Source organism: Babylonia areolata, chromosome 17 (genome assembly GCF_041734735.1).
Source record: "Babylonia areolata isolate BAREFJ2019XMU chromosome 17, ASM4173473v1, whole genome shotgun sequence".
In the NCBI taxonomy this organism is placed as follows: Eukaryota; Metazoa; Mollusca; class Gastropoda; order Neogastropoda; family Buccinidae; genus Babylonia; species Babylonia areolata.
In genome coordinates this window covers 17,919,816-17,940,543 of record NC_134892.1, presented here as the reverse complement: position 1 = coordinate 17,940,543, position 20,728 = coordinate 17,919,816, and the positions used below count along the sequence as shown (strand labels likewise).

General features: G+C 40.4%; 1 protein-coding gene across 1 annotated transcript in view; it reads right to left on the bottom strand.

Annotated features, from left to right (window-relative positions):
• The window catches only part of LOC143291697 (nephrin-like), a 156,407-nt gene that overhangs the window by 11,213 nt on the left and 124,466 nt on the right, over nucleotides 1-20,728 (bottom strand). Inside the window, exons 18-22 of the mRNA XM_076601718.1 lie at nucleotides 17,565-17,726; nucleotides 11,629-11,795; nucleotides 9,838-9,946; nucleotides 8,763-8,866; nucleotides 6,794-6,914 (exon numbers count right to left, since the gene is read on the bottom strand). Of these exons, the coding sequence (XP_076457833.1) occupies nucleotides 6,794-6,914; nucleotides 8,763-8,866; nucleotides 9,838-9,946; nucleotides 11,629-11,795; nucleotides 17,565-17,726 (663 nt within the window). The remainder of the gene's footprint in view (nucleotides 1-6,793; nucleotides 6,915-8,762; nucleotides 8,867-9,837; nucleotides 9,947-11,628; nucleotides 11,796-17,564; nucleotides 17,727-20,728) is intronic.

Sequence of the window (20,728 nt, the reverse complement as noted above, 5' to 3'; positions counted from 1 at the left end):
GGTACGGTATCCACACTTCATCCTCATTTGTTTGGTGACTCCTATCTGAAACGAAATTACCACTTTATGCATTAACAAGAGAGGCAAGGCCTTCAAGACTCACTTGTGATCCACTTAAAAAAAAAATCTAATCGTTAAAATGTGTTCTGTATTTGTTATTATAAAGCTTCGGGTTAAAAGAAAAAGAAAAAAAAAAAAGAAGAAAAAAAGTCCTAACAGCAGATTCGAACCCCGCGTGTTCTGATGAGAAGAAACTGTCTTAGCCATTACACTATCGGGGCTCCTTAACTGACGTTCAAAAATATAATATTTAAACATGCTTTTTAAAGGGCGATAAATCGATTGCGGTATTCGCAGTGAGAACGCTGTTTAAATCATATTATTCTGGTGTATCTTGGGCATTCAAAAAATCTTTAAGGGCAATTAAAAATTCTTTTTAAGTCTGCGGTAAAGGAGACGTGGCTATATCCGCAATCACATTGCAACATTTAGCCGTTTTCTCTAGATCTAGATAGATGTACAAGTTTAGTTTCACCCGGTTGACACGCTCGATTCAATTTTTCTTTTATGTTCATTCTAGTTTTATAGTTTTAAAGTTGATATGAAAATTGAGTATTTTGTTAAACTAATAACATGTAGAGCCAAGTACAAGTACTTCTAAACGACATATGAAGTGAAAAGGACTTCATTTTTCAGAAAAGTCAAGACTGGAAATTTTTGTTTCATCAATTCAAGGGTATTAACTCTCATGGTTTACTATTTTAAACTGTGAATTCCGACTGATTCTATGGATATTTTTATGGCAGTTTGGGGCATAATCCAGTAAGTGATGAGGCATTCACAAATCTTACTCTGAATAAATATTTAACAGTCGCCTTCTACAACATTCCATCACATGTTATCGTGTATTGTTGATTGAATATAGGATTGAATGGGCAGGTCAACCACTTGAAACAAAATGGTGTCGTTCGTATTTGCGAAGAATATGAGCACGCGCTTTGGATATGTATAAATATGTGTACGCAATTGATTTTTGCCCATGACCTTCAGGGCTCAGCAAATAGATCTATAAAGTCCACTCGTGGTATTGATTTTAGTATTTTCCGAAAAAGACCACTTGGGCGAATGAACATAGTGAAAGCCCTGTACACTGAGAGTAAAACACACAAGCTTTTTATGTATTGAGTATAATTTCAAAATGTAATGTTTAAGATGAGAAAGATCAGTTTAAAGCAAATTAAGCCCCCTAGCATTAATTATAGATTAATTTCCTTTTTTTACTATCTGCACCAAAGACATGCAAAATAAATATAACTTCCATGCTTAGCAAAAGAAGTTCCTGTTTGAACAAAAAATGATAAAAATAAATGCTCTTGTTGTTGTGCCAGAATAGCAGATCAGAGTGCCAAGTTTAGAGAATAATTAAAAAAAAAAAAAAAAAAAAAAAAACCCAGTAAATTCAGTTTGCATATAATTTGGCTTCTTTTTAAAAAATATTTTTGGTACCCATCCCAGAGGTGCAATATTGTTTTAAACAAGATGACTGGAAAGAACTGAATTTTTCCTATTTTTATGCTAAATTTGGTATCAACTGACTAAGTATTTGCAGAGAAAATGACAATGTTAAAGTTAACCATGGACACACGGATACACAGACATACACACAGACAACCGAACACCGGGTTAAAACATAGACTCACTTTGTTTACACAAGTGAGTCAAAAACCCTAAATATAATCTCGATCTATTCATTAAACCTTTGCACCCCCTCACCCCCGCCCCCTTATTTAATGTCAGTGTAATTTTTCAATCCATTTCTATAGCCCTGCCAAACTGTTGAAAGGAGAGCAAGATCAGCAACATGATATACAACAGATATTTTGTTGTCTGAATTTTCAATGACTGTGGATGATTAATCAATAGTAATGTTACAGATAAAGATACTGAACTATACTGGACAAACAGTCTTTCTATGAACATATCAGCTAATAAGCAACTGGCTGGAATATCCACAATCTGTTTGACAGCAAAAATGAACAAGAGAGGCAAGGCCTTCAAGACTCACTTGTGATACACTTTAAAAAAAAATCTAATTGTTAAAATGTGTTCTGTATTTGTTATTATAAAGCTTCGGGTTAAAAGAAAAAGAAAAAGAAAAAAGTCCTAACGGCAGATTCGAACCCCGCATGTTCCGGTGAGAAGAAACTGTCTTACCCATTACACTATCGGGGCTCCTCAGCTGACGTTCAAAAATATAACATTTAAACACGCTTTTTTAAAGGGCGATAAATCGATTGCGGTATTCGCAGTGAGAACGCTGTTTAAATCATATTATTCTGGTGTATCTTGGGCATTCAAAAAATCTTTAAGGGCAATTAAAAATTCTTTTTAAGTCCGCGGTAAAGGAGACGTGGCTATCACCGCAATCACACTGCAAAATTTTGGCGTTTTCTCTGGATCTAGATAGATGTACAAGTTTAGTTACACCTGGCTGACACGGTCGATTCAATTTCTCTTTTATGTTCATTCTAGTTTTATAGTTTTAAAGTTGATATGAAAATTGAGTATTTTGTTAAACTAATAACATGTAATACAAAAAATGATAAAAATGTTCTTGTTGTTGTTTAAGAAAATCAGATCACAGTGCCAAGTTTAGAGAATAACTCCCCCCCCCCCCCCCCCCCCAAAAAAAAAACAAACCCACAGTAAATTCAGTTTGCATATAATTTGGGTTCTTTTATTTTATATTTTTTTGTGCCCATCCCAGATGTGAAATGTTGTTTTAAACAAGATGACTGGAAAGAACTGAATTTTTCCTATTTTTATGCCAAATTTGGTGTCAACTGACAAAGTATTTGCAGAGAAAATGGCAATGTTAAAGTTTACTTCGGACACACACACACACACACACACACACACACACACAGACAACTGAACACTGGATTAAAACATAGACTCACTTTGTTTACATAAGCGAGTCAAAAATGGGGTACACATCTTTGATTAACTCTGAGCATTTACTTAGACAATATTCACCTCTTGACTGCCACCAGCCATTTTGTACAGCTCATGCTATGTTTGTGATCCATCCGAGCAGACATAGTGGAAGGGAGACAGCCATAGTTACTGCACCATGCTTTTCACACAGAGGATGGATTGCACCCCTTCAATTGCGTTCCCTCATCAGTACATGACTAGACTGATATCAAACTGAAGGGAAAAAGTGTGTGTGTGTGTGTGTGTGTGTGTGTGTGTGTGTGTGTGTGTGTGTGGTGCTTCATGATTCATCATGTGAAGTTTTCTACTGGTAACAAATCAGTGAATATCTGTAATTATGTAATGCAATGTTAGGCATCACATTTTTGTTTTTTGTTTCCAACATTTATACAAAAATTATGTTGTTACTTTTCTGCAATCATCATTATCTACAGGAGATAATGCCCTAAAATCTTAATGATTATTGCACAGATTTCGAAAGACTTTTACCCCTACAACTACAAACAAAAGTATCAACAACAAGATTCAAAGCCTTCAACACTCACTTGTCAAGTGCTCCACACTTTATCCAGTAAAGAAATCAGGAGAAAAAAAAAAAGGTTTAAAAAATCGTTGAAAAGTGCTCTGTATCAAATATGATATATACAATAAGCTTGGGAGAGAAAAAAAAGCACAAAAAAAAGCACAAAAAAAAAAGTAAGTCGAACCATACATGTTCAGTTCCGAAGCAAGCAGACTAATCCCCACTGCTGCAGTGCATCTGATGTCATTTGACTTAATTAAATATTTAAAGCAATGTTGATGTTTTCTTCTTCATGCGATAAATAGATGTGGCTGTAGTGTACCTAATAATGCTGTTTAAATCATGTTTTTGTGTGTTTTATCATATTTCGATTATTCTTTTATTTTTGCAGTAAAGGAGATATTGCCATCGCTTCAAGCACACCGCAATACATGATAGATCTCTAGATCTGCACATGCTAGTCTTTTACGGGCTGAAAGAAACAATCAGTTCAATTTTTCTTTTATGTTCATTCCAGTTAATTCAGTGTCCACTTTAGAATATTCATATGCAGTAAACACATCAATGGTGTAGTTAGTATCACTTTATGTGTTCTGTCCAGAGTTTGTATTTCTTTCTTTTTAATTGTGAATGAGAAAAATGAGGTCATGTCATCTTCAAACACAACCTACCTTCAAGTAACTCAGTGGGAAGTGGTTTTTAGAATTTTTTGATTTCTGAACGAATCTCAACGAAATAAACCGTTAGTGAATCGCAAATATGGTTTAATTTGGGAGACTTACAACCTGTTATTGGTATGACTGAAAAAAATTTTTTTTACTACTTTTAAGCCAGATTTGGTATTGGCAGACAAAGTATTTTCAGAGAAAATGGCAATGTTAAAGTTTACCACAGAACACAGACATACACACAGACACAGACACACACAGACAACCGAACACTGGGTTATAACATACACTCACTTTGTTTACACAAGTGAGTCAAAAATCAAACACTGAAATGGAGACATCAGTGTGTGTGTGGGGGGGGTATGACTGTATTTGTGTGTGTATATATGTAGGGTGGGGTCTGGGTATGCAACTGAGCTTATTGGTTGAAGGTTGGCCCCTGGCATCCATGCGACTGCAAATAGTTGCTCTGTGTGTGTGTGTGTGTGTGTGTGTGTGAGACAAGGCAAAACAAAATTCTTTATTTCAAGGGTAATAGATAAGCACTGGTGTGCTTTTTTACATCCAGTCCCCGCCATGAATAGGGTCTAAACTACACAATACTAAATGAAAATCAAAGCATGGTGTTAATAGAAATACATGATAAGAGAGGGAAACACACACACACACACACACACACACACACACACACACACACACACACAGGCACAAGAATGGTGTTGGTAAAATACATAGGAAAAAAAGAACAAAATGAAAGAAACAAACACAAACAACACACACCGCACCACAGACCAGTAAGGGGGATGGAGGGTGAGGGAAGTTCTCAGTCAACTGTAAACAAGTGACAAACAGTATTAATAAAATGAACAATTCGCATAACACATTATGGCATAAGGTGGGAAAGGTAATATTTTTTTAAGGTGGTTGGGCAGTGGAGTTGTTTAATTGTTTCTGGGAGTGTGTTTCATAGGGTGGTGCCTGAGTAAACCAGACTGGAGAGAGAGCATGTCTGAGTGTGTGATGTTTAATTAATTGATTTCATTTTATGTGAATGTTTTACACAAACCTATTGTGGGCTTTGAAGGCACTGGGTTCATGCAAAGGTCAGGTATCCACTTTTTTAAAAAATAAATTTTAACAGCAGATGTGGTGTAACATATAAGGATCAGTCCAGTCTGCACACTTCGACACCTTGAAACTGAAACTGTGCAGACATGATCCAAGTGAATGAACTTCAAGATTTGTCAAAAAATGATCTGAGAATGTAATGAGGGGATTTACGTTTACATTTAGTACACAGCCTGCTTGGTCTTATGAGCAGAAACAGTACTCTACAACACAGCTTCCACACTGAGTGAAACATGTGAACCTGCCATCATGTCCTACACGGATAATTGTCCATGCACATATCAGATTTTTGTTGCTGTTATTCTTCAAAAGGGTGGAATCCACTGAGACCTGTTCCTCAACACAATCAAAAAGATAAGTAACTGGAAGGGTGTATATTTCATTCAAAGAGTTGCCCAGTTCTTGCTGTAGCACTTTGTACCCCAGTATTGATTAATCTGTAACACCTGATTGTTTCCCTGAGACCCTGTTTGGATATTTCCAGACTGCAGTGGGCACGTTCAGTTTCGCTTTCTCAATCAGTTGTATTCTAACTTGGTGCTCCTAGCTTGTTGGCTTTGATTTCCAGCAGCTGTTCCCCAACACTCCTTTAGTTCCTCTGTTCAGTTAGTATTACACTGAGGCTTTTGGTGATGGCTTCAATATCTTCTTCCAGGAGGAGTAGTGGTACGAACTTTCCTCCAATAGATGCCTGAAATTCTTCTGCAATTGTGGGATCGTTCAGTTTTTCCAGGACGAATTTAAATCTGTTGTTCTTTGGCTTCTTGACTCCTTTCAGACATACTCTGAAGGTCATCAAGACAAGGTCATGTTCTCTGTCAATATCCACTCCTGGAAAGTCTTGGTCTTGGCTGTGATCAGCCTTGACTTGTACCGGCTTTGTATCAAGATGAAGTCAGTTTGGTTGTGAGATTGGCCATTGGGTGAGTGCCAGGTCCATGTCCTTGATGCTCTGTGTGTTCCAAGTGTGTTTGCCAGCACCATGCCACTGAAATTTGTGAATTCAAGAAGACGAAGTCCCCTCTTGTTTTTAACACTGTTGCATGCAAGGGTCACAATCTTGCATTGACTGAATTGGACTGTCCATTTGGTGTGCATGTGTGTGTTGGTGTGTGCATGTGTGAGAGTGTGTGCCTGCATGCCTGTGTTTGCATATGTATGTATGTATGTATGCATGTGTGCATGTATGCATGCATGCCAACATGTGTGTGTGTGTGTCTGTGCATGCATGCATGTGTCTGAGTGTGTGTGTGTGTGTGTGTGTGTGTGTGTGTGTGTGTGTGTGTGTGTGTGTATGCATGCATGCATGAATGTCTACATGCCTGTGTGTGTGTGTGTGTGTGTGTGAGTACAATAAAGAGATAAGCAAAACAAACACAGGCTGATGCCTGCCAATGAACCTCTGCACAGTGGGAACAGGACATGGTATGAAGTCAGACAGTAACCACCGAACCACCCTGTCCCCTCCCGCACGTACCTGGGGGCGGGGCATAGCGGGGCTGAACCTCATGGGCCCCGTAGTGTCGGGCAGGAACAGGTGGTCCCAACTCACCACGGCTGGCACGATGCGGTGAGAGTTCGGCTAGCTCCATGATGCTCTGTGAGACAGTGAGAGGGGAGCATGAGATAGTGTTCTGCTAGCTCTACAGTGAAAGGGGAGGGTGAGATAGAGTTCTGATAGCTCTACAGTGAAAGGGGAGGGTGATATAGTGTTCTGCTAGCTCTACAGTGAGAGGGGAGCATGAGATAGTGTTCTGCTAGCTCTACAGTGAGAGGGGAGGGTGATATAGTGTTCTGCTAGCTCTACAGTGAAAGGGGAGGGTGAGATAGAGTTCTGCTAGCTCTACAGTGAGGGGGGAGGGTGATATAGTGTTCTGCTAGCTCTACAGTGAGAGGGGAGGGTGATATAGTGTTCTGCTAGCTCTACAGTGAGAGGGGAGGGTGATATAGTGTTCTGCTAGCTCTACAGTGAAAGGGGAGGGTGAGATAGAGTTCTGCTAGCTCTACAGTGAGGGGGGAGGGTGATATAGTGTTCTGCTAGCTCTACAGTGCGAGGGGAGGGTGATATAGTGTTCTGCTAGCTCTACAGTGAGAGGGGAGGGTGATATAGTGTTCTGCTAGCTCTACAGTGAGAGGGGAGGGTGAGATAGTGTTCTGCTAGCTCTACAGTGAAAGGGGAGGGTGATATAGTGTTCTGCTAGCTCTACAGTGAGGGGGGAGGGTGATATAGTGTTCTGCTAGCTCTACAGTGAGAGGGGAGGGTGAGATAGTGTTCTGCTAGCTCTACAGTGAGGGGGGAGGGTGAGATAGAGTTCTGCTAGCTCTACAGTGAGGGGGGAGGGTGAGATAGTGTTCTGCTAGCTCTACAGTGAGAGGGGAGGGTGAGATAGTGTTCTGCTAGCTCTACAGTGAAAGGGGAGGGTGATATAGTGTTCTGCTAGCTCTACAGTGAGGGGGGAGGGTGATATAGTGTTCTGCTAGCTCTACAGTGAGAGGGGAGGGTGAGATAGAGTTCTGCTAGCTCTACAGTGAGGGGGGAGGGTGAGATAGTGTTCTGCTAGCTCTACAGTGAGAGGGGAGGGTGAGATAGTGTTCTGCTAGCTCTACAGTGAAAGGGGAGGGTGATATAGTGTTCTGCTAGCTCTACAGTGAGGGGGGAGGGTGATATAGTGTTCTGCTAGCTCTACAGTGAGAGGGGAGGGTGATATAGTGTTCTGCTAGCTCTACAGTGAGAGGGGAGGGTGATATAGTGTTCTGCTAGCTCTACAGTGAGAGGGGAGGGTGAGATAGTGTTCTGCTAGTTCATGAAGCAGCATGTCTGTCTGTTGACCACACAACTACACGTTCCATTATCTGTACAAGAAGTCTATCAATTTGAACATGGTGGAGCAAAGTCAGGGAAATATCGTATACCAGCAAAATGGCAAATCTTCAATTGACTAAATATTAATAAACTGGAAACAATCAATCATTAAAATATGCACAGTAATGTAATCTTACATTTATGCATTATTGTACAGGATAAAGCCAAACACTTATGTTACTAAAATGAGCAAAGATGTTAAATGCATATGCCTATTTCTAGCAAATACATAATTTTTAAAATGGTTTTTAAATGTTCACTTGAACATATTTTTGATAATATCAAGACATTAACTGATATTGCAGAATGTTTGCTGATGTCCAATAGGACAGTGATATAGTTGTTTGATGTTAGCTTTTTCTGTTTTTTAATTCCATCAATTTGATTGTGTTCAGTTCCTTTCTCCTTTTACTCTGATTAAAAAAAGTTCTGTCTGTTTGTCTGTCTGTCTGTCTCTCTCACACTTATCTATTCTATTCTATTCACAAACACACACTTATATAGTATTCTTCATGTTCATGTTTATGTTTTACTGTGTTTGTAAGACAAATTAATCTGTTCTGTTCAATTCGCATAGACTCACTTTAGGTCTGGTGTCATCCTGTGGATACACTCTGTTGTTGTACATGTCGTCATCCTCATCGTACATCCCCTGTATGTTCATGGGCATGGCTCCATGGTACGGGTCTGCCTCACACCATCAACACATGCACATCAGTGTCGGCGGTAAAACACCACCACAATACACATGGCTGATAAAACATACCACACATTTCTGGACAAGGTAACTCCAAACATAACTAAAAAAAGGTTACAAAAAGCAAATACTTATATAGATTGGAAAATAGTTTAAAAACAATCATAGAAAAAGAGATATCAAACCAAAATGGTTGCTGTAAGAATAATGCACAGAATCATTGCTACTAATGTTGTTTTGAATGCTATGGGTGTGACTGATATGAACAAATATAAGTGGTGTAATGATACAAGAGATTGACATTATTTTTATGGTATTGTATATGTGCTTGAAGCTTTTGGTTTGTATGGGAAAATCTGTTCAATGAAAAATATGAAATTGTATGTCATGTCCACATCTCACATGATATTGTCTTTTAAAAAAAAAAAAAAGAGTAACATATAACAAATAATGTCATATTTGACTTTATGATACACCAAAAAGTATGTACACAAATGTAAGATGGAAATACTTCCTCAAAATACATCCATTTTCAAAAAACAAAACAGAAAACGTTTTGAATACTCATTTCAAAATAAAGTACCACGATGTGCAATTGAACAACCATGTGTCCAAATTAAATTCTAGTTGACAGAGAATAGACACACAACAGGTTTCTCATTTATCTATAATGCAATGCAATGATATACATACCATATAAGTGTGATTATCTATAATGCAATGTAATGATATACACACCATATAAATGTGATTATCTATAATGCAATGTAATGATATACACACCATATAAATGTGATTGCTTTGTATTGTTATCAGTTTTGGTCACTATATCATGTCTAATTTCTGAAACTATTTTTTTTCTGTTGTTGGTGTTATTGTTGCTGTCTTCTTTTTCTTTTCTTTTTGTTTCCTTTCAAATAACAATTATAAAAAGAAAAAAAGAGGTGTTCACTGCACACACTTTGAGGCCAGGTGCAGTGAGTGCCATGATCATCCATCAAGTAAGTTTTGGGGTTGGTCATCCGTGGTGAGTCCAGCTTGTTGGGGGTGAAGGCACGAGCTGAGTATTCCTGGTGGTCAAAAAGAAAAGGAACGAATATAAGATTAGAAAGAAAACAAAATAACAGAGAGAAGAAAGAGAGACAAGACAAGACAAGACAAGACAAGACAAGACAAAATTCTTTATTTCAAGGATAATAGACAAGTACTGGTGTACTTTTTTTCATCCAGTCCCCACCCTGAGTAGGGTCTACACTACACAATACTAAATAAAGATAAAGCATAGTGTTAGTAGAAATACATGACACAGTGAATTTTTTTTTTACAATTAATCAAAAAATAAAACAACAACAACAGCAACACACACACACACACACACACGCACATACAGGCACAAGCATGGTGTCAGTAAAATAAATGCATAGGGGAAAAAAAAGAACAAAGTGAAAGAAACACACACACACAATACACCACACCACAGACCAGAATGGGGGACAGACGGTGAGAGAGGTCCTCAGTCAACCATACACATGTCACAAACAGTATCAATAAATGAGTGATTTACTGGAGGTAAGGGAGAAACCTGTTGTCCACTTGCATCATGAAACACTTGGAGAATGAGTTCTCTCCCTTAGACTACTGACTGTCCTTGTCTTTCCAGGCTGGGCTGTCAAAGGCTGAGCAGCACGTGAGTCAGACATCTGCTCCTTCCTTGTTATTGTTTTAAAGCAGATGTGGTGGCATGTGTGGGTCAGTCTGTACATGACACCTCCTTGAAACTGAAATGTCCCCGTGTCCTGCGGTGAGGCCAGCCCTGAAATGGGGCAGTGTTCAGTGTTCAGGCCGGACACAGCTGTGACACAGGTCTTTTGACTTCGTGTTAAAAGTGATGAACAGGCCAGCTGTCATGGCAAAGTGGTCAGCACTGAAGACTGACATCTGGGAGGACACAGGTTTGAGCCCCATCACAGGTGGCTTTTTCAGCCTGTGGCTGGCTCCTGGCCAGAGCTGAGAGCATTGTTGGCTCCAATGGGAAGACTGGGACCACACAGTCATGGGTCATCCACTTCATGGATGTGTCTGTGGGAGTTTTCTTAAATCTCACAGCACGTGTCTCTCTCTCATCCTGGTTGATGGTGGGATAGATACATATATATATATATATATATTGTGAGAGTACACTCATCTACCAATGCGGTGTCTTGGTTTGATTCCTGGCCTTGACCCTTTCTTCCAAGTTTGATTAGAAAATCAATGTGAACATGTGAACATCTAGTCATCTGGATGAGATGATAAACTGAACATCATCTGGATGAGATGATAAACTGAACATCTAGTCATCTGAATGAGATGATAAACTGAACATCATCTGGATGAGATGATAAACTGAACATCTAGTCATCTGGATGAGATAAACTGAACATCATCTGGATGAGATGATAAACTGAACATCTAGTCATCTGGATGAGATGATAAACTGAACATCTAGTCAGTCATCTGAATGAGATGATAAACTGAACATCTAGTCATCTGGATGATAAACTCAGGTCCCGTGTGCAGCACACGCATTGTGCACTGATGGTATCAAAAAGGTTTGTCTCTGGCAAACTTGTGGAAGAAATTCACTCTTGAAAATGTACACAAATATATATGCTTGCACTCAAGAACAATAAAAATAATGATAATAGCAATGATGATGATCATCATCGTAACAGTTTTTAGATCACAGAAATGTGTCCAGCATCAAACTGACCTCATAGTCATTGTCATAATCATCAGACAGATCCTCCTCCATGCTCTTGTCATAAGTACCATAACTGCGTGTGTCTTCAGACATGGCCACAGGGAACAGCTGTACTGCTTCAGGTTTGGTTGGTCCGTACAGCTCAAAGGTGTTGGTGTGGCTCCTGTCAGTGCTGTCTGCTCACACAACACACAGCACCATCACTGGCTTTCATTTGGTTTCCTACTGATGCATTGTAAGCACTACTTCCACACTGAAGTAAAACAAAAGGACTCACTTTCTGAAATATTTATTGAATTTATTACTGTAACTAGCCTGGTTACCAAACCAAAACTGTTTGTGTGCGGTCAAAGGGAGACAGTCTATAGCCTCCCTTTACCTGTTTTGTTGCTCCGATGCCATGGAAAATCTTAATTATTGGAAATGCCTGTTATTGTATTCTATGCAATGTTCCAGCTGGTTAGGTTAACTGCATACTAAATTTTAACCACTAAGGACAAGTTAAAAAAAAAAGAAAGGAAATACAAGAAAAGATAACAGCCATAGAAATCAATTCAGTATGCTTCGGAACTGGTCCCAGTTTACAAGGTATTAATATATATATATATATATATATATATATATATATAACAAAATTGAAAACCAACACCCATTTTGTTAAACAATGAAATAAAAATCTGAATTATTGCTGCCACCCGGCAGCTTGGTCACAGACTACACTTTATAACAGGTGATGTAATGCTATTTTTTACGTCATCTTTCTGACTTTACATGACGTCTTCTACTATGTAAAGTTATCATGTTCTAAATATTCCTTCAATTGTCTATGTACACATCACTCTTTCTCACTCTCACTCTCTCTATCTCAGTGATCGTCTGTCACCACCACCACGACAAACCGGACTGGTAACTCCACGAATCAGAGTTCACAATGAAAACCCGTGGATGTCACTTCTCAAGTTCAGTACAACAAAAACTGTCCCAAGGTTACATATCCAGAACAGTTCTCTCTCTCTGTATATATAATTTGGTGTATTTAGTGGTGAAGACTCCAGGCATTGTAATCCACTGTTTGTTCAGTTACTCATTATCTACTGATGTAATTTAATGAAGTACTTTAGTGAACTGTTGAGAACTTGATCATCATCATGGGAAGAAAGTGTAATTTTGTTTGGTCACGTTAGCAATGGCCTACATTAAACAAAACATTATTTCTATTAAAGTAAAATTTTAAAAAAAGTTTTCTTCATATATTGAGTTTGCAGAGGGTGAAGATTTAGAAATTTAGCATTACCATTTTTCAGGGTAAACAGAGGAAAGCTACCAATTTAGCTTCCATTAAATAATCACCCAAAGGGAGTTAATAACATGTTGCCTGTCATGCTTAGGCTCCTGTGGTCCTGTGGTTGAAGACATTGGATTTACATATCTAATGACATTTTGAGCTTCATTTGTCTAGCCACATAAATGATGTCCTGGTGAGAATGTGAAATGTTATGTTGCTGCCATTTTTTTGATTGTTGTTGGACTGAAGCGCAGTGTGTCCACACTGACCTCCCTTCTCACACTGCACACTTTTCTCATGCTGCACACTGCACACTTTTCTCACACTGCACTCTTTTCTCACTTCTCACACTGCACACTTTTCTCACTGCACACACTGCTCACTTTTCTCATGTCTCACACTGCACACTTTCCTCACGCTGCACCTTGCACACTTTTCTCACTTCTCACACTGCACACTTTTCTCACACTGTACACTTTTCTCACTTCTCACACTGCACATTTCTCACTTCTCACACTGCATGCTTTTCTCACACTGCACACTTTTCTCACTTCTCACACTGCATGCTTTTCTCACAATGCACACTTTTCTAACGCTGCACACTTTTCTCACACTGCACACTTTTATCACTTCTCACACTGCACACTTTTCTCACACTGTACACTTTTCTCACACTGCACGCTTTTTTCCCTTCTCACACTGCACACTTTTCTCACTTCTGACACTGCATGCTTTTCTCACATTGCACACTTTTCTAACGCTGCACACTTTTCTCACGCTGCACTTTTATCATTTCTCACACTGCACACTTTTCTCATGCTGCACACTTTTCTCACACTGTACACTTTTCCCACACTGCACGCTGTTTTCCCTTCTCACACTGCACACTTCCTTCACACTATGCTTTTCTCACTTCTCACGCTTTTCTCCCTTCTCACACTGCTCGTTTTTCTCATGCTGCATGTTTTTCTCACTTCTCATTATGCTGCTTTTCTCACTTCTCACACTGCTCCTGTTTTCTCAGCACAAGTCAATCGGGTGTAGAAATTGAATTGAAATAAACTGTTCAAACTCTTTTTCTTTTATCTTTCCATTTCATTCATTTTATGTCTGGTCTGTTGGTTTTGAAAGAAAGTTAATCAATTGGAATTCCTTTCAAAATCACATGTGACCTGAGGTGGTTTACAATACATGATTAGAATTTTTTGTGAATATTTCCACAAACTCACAGACACTCAACTTAAAAGCAAAGAAAAAGAACAATAATCCAAGATCACTTCTTCATGAGAATTATCAGAATTACAGTCCAAATCATTATACAAGTTTTATACAGCACTGTCAGCATCATTAATGATTTCCTCAAGCCATTTAAATGTAATGCAAGCCTTAGACGATTGTGGTGTTACTATTTTGATGAAGACTGGCTTCAATTATTAGGAAAAAAACATTTTGTGAGAACTGTATGACTTAGTGACTTGGAAAAGGGAATAAATCACTTTCCCTGAGCCTGTTGACACCAGTCAGTGCTTCTCCACCTTCTACACTATGCACAAATGTTTGCAGAAATACTCCTATTCATTCAACAAAGATAGGAATGACAGAGTGGTCCCAGAGCTCCGTTAATTGAACAAAGACAGGAATGACAGAGCGCTCCCATAGCTCCATTAATTGAACAAAGATAGGAATGACAAAGTGCTCCCATAGCTCCGTTAATTAAACAAAGATAGGAATGACAAAGTGCTCCCATAGCTCCGTTAATTGAACAAAGATAGGAATGACAAAGTGCTCCCATAGCTCCGTTAATTGAACAAAGACAAGAATGACAGAGAACTCCATTAATTGAACAAAGATAAGAATGACAGAGTGCTCCCAGAGCTCCGTTAATTGAACAAAGACAGGAATGACAGAGTGCTCCCAAAGCTCCGTTAATTGAACAAAGACAGGAATGACAGCTCCATTAATTGAACAAAGACAGGAATGACAGAGAGCTCTGTTAATTGAACAAAGACAGGAATGACAGAGAGCTCTGTTAATTGAACAAAGACAGGAATGACAGAGAGCTCCGTTAATTGAACAAAGACAGGAATGACAGAGAGCTCCGTTAATTGAACAAAGACAGGAATGACAGAGAGCTCCGTTAATTGAACAAAGACAGGAATGACAGAGAGCTCCGTTAATTGAACAAAGATAGGAATGACAGAGAGCTCCCAAAGCTCCATTACTTGAACAAAGACAGGAATGACAGTTCCATTAATTGAACAAAGACAGGAATGACAGCTCCATTAAATGAACAAAGACAGGAATGACAGAGTGTTCCATTAATTGAACAAAGACATGAAAGACAGAGTGCTCCCAAAGCTCCGTTAATTGAACAAAGACAGGAATGACAGAGTGCTCTGTTAATTGAACAAAGACAGGAATGACGGAGAACTCCATTAAATGAGGAAAGATAAGAATGATAGAGTGCTCCCAGAGCTCTGTTAATTGAACAAAGACAGGAATGACAGAGAGCTCCCAAAGCTCCGTTAATTGAACAAAGACAGGAATGACAGCTCCATTACTTGAACAAAGACAGGAATGACAGCTCCATTACTTGAACAAAGACAGGAATGACAGCTCCATTAATTGAACAAAGACAGGAATGACAGAGTGCTCCCAAAGCTCCATTACTTGAACAAAGACAGGAATGACAGCTCCATTACTTGAACAAAGACAGGAATGACAGCTCCATTACTTGAACAAAGACAGGAATGACAGCTCCATTAATTGAATAAAGACAGGAATGACAGAGTGTTCCGTTAATTGAACAAAGACAGGAATGACAGAGTGCTCCCAAAGCTCCTTTAATTGAACAAAGATAGGAATGACAAAGAGCTCCCAAAGCTCTGTTAATTGAACAAAGACAGGAATGACAGAGAGCTCCGTTAATTGAACAAAGACAGGAATGACAGAGAGCTCCGTTAATTGAACAAAGACAGGAATGACAGAGTGCTCCCAAAGCTCTGTTAATTGAACACAGACAGGAATGACAGAGAGCTCCGTTAATTGAACAAAGACAGGAATGACAGAGTGCTCCCAAAGCTCTGTTAATTGAACACAGACAGGAATGACAGAGAGCTCCGTTAATTGAACACAGACAGGAATGACAGAGAGCTCCGTTAATTGAACACAGACAGGAATGACAGAGAGCTCCGTTAATTGAACACAGACAGGAATGACAGAGAGCTCCGTTAATTGAACACAGACAGGAATGACAGAGAGCTCCGTTAATTGAACACAGACAGGAATGACAGAGTGCTCTGTTAATTGAACAAAGACAGGAATGACAGAGTGCTCCCAAAGCTCTGTTAATTGAACACAGACAGGAATGACAGAGAGCTCCGTTAATTGAACACAGACAGGAATGACAGAGAGCTCCATTAATTGAACAAAGACAGGAATGACAGAGAGCTCCATTAATTGAACAAAGACAGGAATGACAGAGAGCTCTGTTAATTGAACAAAGACAGGAATGACAGAGTGCTCTGTTAATTGAACAAAGACAGGAATGACAGAGTGCTCCCAAAGCTCCGTTAATTGAACAAAGATAGGAATGACAGAGAGCTCCGTTAATTGAACAAAGACAGGAATGACAGAGAGCTCCGTTAATTGAACAAAGACAAGAATGACAGAGTGCTCCCAGAGCTACGTTAATTGAACAGATGATGCAGTAAAGGGGTTCAAGGTTCAAACAACTCTGCTCTTACTCTTCTACCTTCAAGGGCAGTGACTCCCACCTTCACTTGTATACATGAGTGGGCTTTTACGTGTACAACCGTTTTTACCCCCGCCATATAGGAGGCATGTCAAGTATGTTCTTGTTTCCACAACCACTGAACGCTGAACGGTGACATGGATTACTGGATCCTTAACGTGTGTATTTGATCTTCTGCATGTGTATACAAACGAAGAGGGTTCAGCCACTAGCAGGTCTGCACATATGCTGACGTGGAAGATCTGTGTCTTCGTTATATTTGAAAAAGCTGTTGTTGACTTCTACAGTTATCGTCCCCACGTTGTTTACTTGTCTATGTTGTGATAATGCACCTGACCAAAATTTTCTAGTTGGAGATAATCAAGTTATTCTTATCTTATCTTTTATATTCTCCACCCATAGCCTACCAGGTGCCATGAGCGGGATTCAAACCTCGGACCTCAGATTGAAAGACCAATGCTTTAACCACTCAGCTGTTGCATCTGTCAAACAACTCTGAAAAATTGTGGGACATAAAATATGTAAACAATTTGAATTAACTGCATGACAATTTGACAAGATTCTTTTTAAATCACACAATAAAAGGAAACTAAACATATCCTATCTTGCAATAACAGACTGAATAGAGTGTCAAAAAATGAAAGAGTGATGAAACAAAGTCAGCTTATACTGAAGACAATCTTGCAGGCATGTCTGGAAAATTTGTTTACGGCTGCTGTCAGAAATATATTGTCCATTAAGGTATCTTTTTCTGTTTGTTTTGTTGACAGTTTATTGACCTTCATGTGTATTTGTGTGGGTGGGAGGATATGTGTGTGTTATAGATCTTGTTAAGATTTAATTGACAGATTCTGATTCTGTCCCAGCAATTTAGTATCAATCCCAGTCCATCAATTATCATCTTACTTTCCAATCTCTTCTTCCGTCGGCGGACAAAGAAAAGAATCAAGCCGATGTTGAGAGTGAGAAGAAAGACGCCAACGATGCAGACGACGAGAATAATGAGGACGGGAACATCGTCTGATCCCTGGAGCTCTGAGGTGGAGATGTCTGTGGGAGTGATCGTGCCTGGAGAAACAAAGACACCAGATACATTGGGAGTGATCGTGCCTGGAGAAACAAAGACATCAGATACATTGGGAGTGTTCGTGCCTGGAGAAACAAAGAGATCAGATACATTGGGAGTGATCGTGCCTGGAGAAACAAAGACATCAGATACATTGGGAGTGTTCGTGCCTGGAGAAACAAAGACATCAGATACATTGGGAGTGATCGTGCCTGGAGAAACAAAGACACCAGATGCATTGGGAGTGATCGTGCCTGGAGAAACAAAGACATCAGATACATTGGGAGTGATCATGCCTGGAGAAACAAAGACATCAGATACATTGGGAGTGATCATATCTGGAGAAAGAACACCAGATACATTGGGAGTGTTCGTGCCTGGAGAAACAAAGACATCAGGTACATTGGGAGTGTTCGTGCCTGGAGAAACAAAGACATCAGATACATTGGGAGTGATCATATCTGGAGAAAGAACACCAGATACATTGGGAGTGATCGTGCCTGGAGAAACAAAGACACCAGATGCATTGGGAGTGTTCGTGCCTGGAGAAACAAAGACATCAGATACATTGGGAGTGATCGTGCCTGGAGAAACAAAGACACCAGATGCATTGGGAGTGATCGTGCCTGGAGAAACAAAGACATCAGATACATTGGGAGTGATCATATCTGGAGAAAGAACACCAGATACATTGGGAGTGATCGTGCCTGGAGAAACAAAGACACCAGATGCATTGGGAGTGTTCGTGCCTGGAGAAACAAAGACATCAGATACATTGGGAGTGATCGTGCCTGGAGAAACAAAGACACCAGATGCATTGGGAGTGATCGTGCCTGGAGAAACAAAGACATCAGGTACATTGGGAGTGTTCGTGCCTGGAGAAACAAAGACATCAGATACATTGGGAGTGATCGTGCCTGGAGAAACAAAGACATCAGATACATTGGGAGTGATCGTGCCTGGAGAAACAAAGACATCAGATACATTGGGAGTGATCGTGCCTGGAGAAACAAAGACATCAGATACATTGGGAGTGATCATATCTGGAGAAACAAAGACATCAGATACATTGGGAGTGATCGTGCCTGGAGAAACAAAGACATCAGATACATTGGGAATATCATGCCTGGAGAAACAAAGGATATAAAGAAAGAAAGAAAGGAAGAAATAAAAAAAGAAAAAAAGACAGAAAGGATGTAAAAAGGAAGAAGGAAAAATGGAAGAAAGAAGAGAGAAAGAATTAGAAATAAAGAAAGAAAAAGAAAGAATGGAAGAAGGACCGATTTACGTAAAGGGTTGAAGAAAACAAACAACAAGTAAAGAAAAGAAAAAAAGGAAGAAAAAGATAGACCAAAGGACAGACAACATCAGGACAGACAGACATACATACATACAGACAGACAGACAAGGAGTTAAACTAACAGGCAGGCAAACAGACAGGCAGTCAAACTAACAGACAGGCATGCAGACAGACAGGCAGACAGACTGACAGACAGGAAATCAGACATACAGGCAGACAGACAGACGGACAGAAAAACAGACAGGCAGGCAGGCAGACAGACAGACAGAGAGGCAGACAGACAGACAGACAGAGAGGCAGACAGACAGACAGTCAGACAGTCAGTCAGACAGTCAGACAGAGAGGCAGACAGACAGACAGACAGAGAGGCAGACAGACAGACAGACAGAGAGGCAGACAGACAGTCAGACAGGCAGTCAGACAGACAGACAGAGAGGCAGACAGACAGACAGACAGAGAGGCAGACAGACAGAGAGGCAGACAGACAGACAGACAGACAGAGAGGCAGACAGACAGACAGACAGAGAGGCAGACAGACAGACAGACAGAGAGGCAGACAGACAGACAGGCAATCAGACAGATAGAGAGGCAGACAGACAGACAGACAGACAGGCAGTCAGACAGACAGACAGACAGACAGAGAGGCAGACAGACAGACAGACAGAGAGGCAGACAGACAGACAGACAGACAGGCAGAGAGGCAGACAGACAGACAGACAGAGAGGCAGACAGACAGACAGACAGAGAGGCAGACAGACAGACAGACAGAGAGGCAGACAGACAGACAGACAGAGAGGCAGACAGAAAGACAGACAGAGAGGCAGACAGTCAGTCAGACAGTCAGACAGAGAGGCAGACAGACAGACAGAGAGGCAGACAGACAGACAGACAGAGAGGCAGACAGACAGACAGACAGAGAGGCAGACAGTCAGTCAGACAGAGAGGCAGACAGACAGACAGACAGAGAGGCAGACAGACAGACAGACAGAGAGGCAGACAGACAGACAGAGAGGCAGACAGTCAGACAGAGAGGCAGACAGACAGACAGGCAATCAGACAGACAGACAGAGAGGCAGACAGACAGACAGAGAGGCAGACAGTCAGACAGAGAGGCAGACAGACAGACAGGCAATCAGACAGACAGACAGAGAGGCAGACAGACAGACAGAGAGGCAGACAGTCAGACAGAGAGGCAGACAGTCAGACAGAGAGGCAGACAGACAGACAGGCAATCAGACAGACAGACAGAGAGGCAGACAGACAGACAGAGACGCAGACAGTCAGACAGAGAGGCAGACAGACAGACAGGCAATCAGACAGACAGACAGACAGACAGACAGACAGACAGAGAGGCAGACAGACAGACAGACAGACAGACAGACAGAGAGGCAGACAGAGAGGCAGACAGACAGACAGACAGACAGAGAGGCAGACAGAGAGGCAGACAGACAGACAGACAGACAGACAGACAGAGAGGCAGACAGACAGACAGACAGACAGACAGACAGAGAGGCAGACAGACAGACAGACAGAGAGGCAGACAGACAGACAGACAGACAGAGAGGCAGTCAGACAGACAGTCAGACAGGCAGTCAGACAGACAGACAGTCAGAGAGGCAGACAGACAGACAGTCAGACAGGCAGTCAGACAGACAGACAGTCAGACAGACAGACAGAGAGGCAGACAGACAGACAGTCAGACAG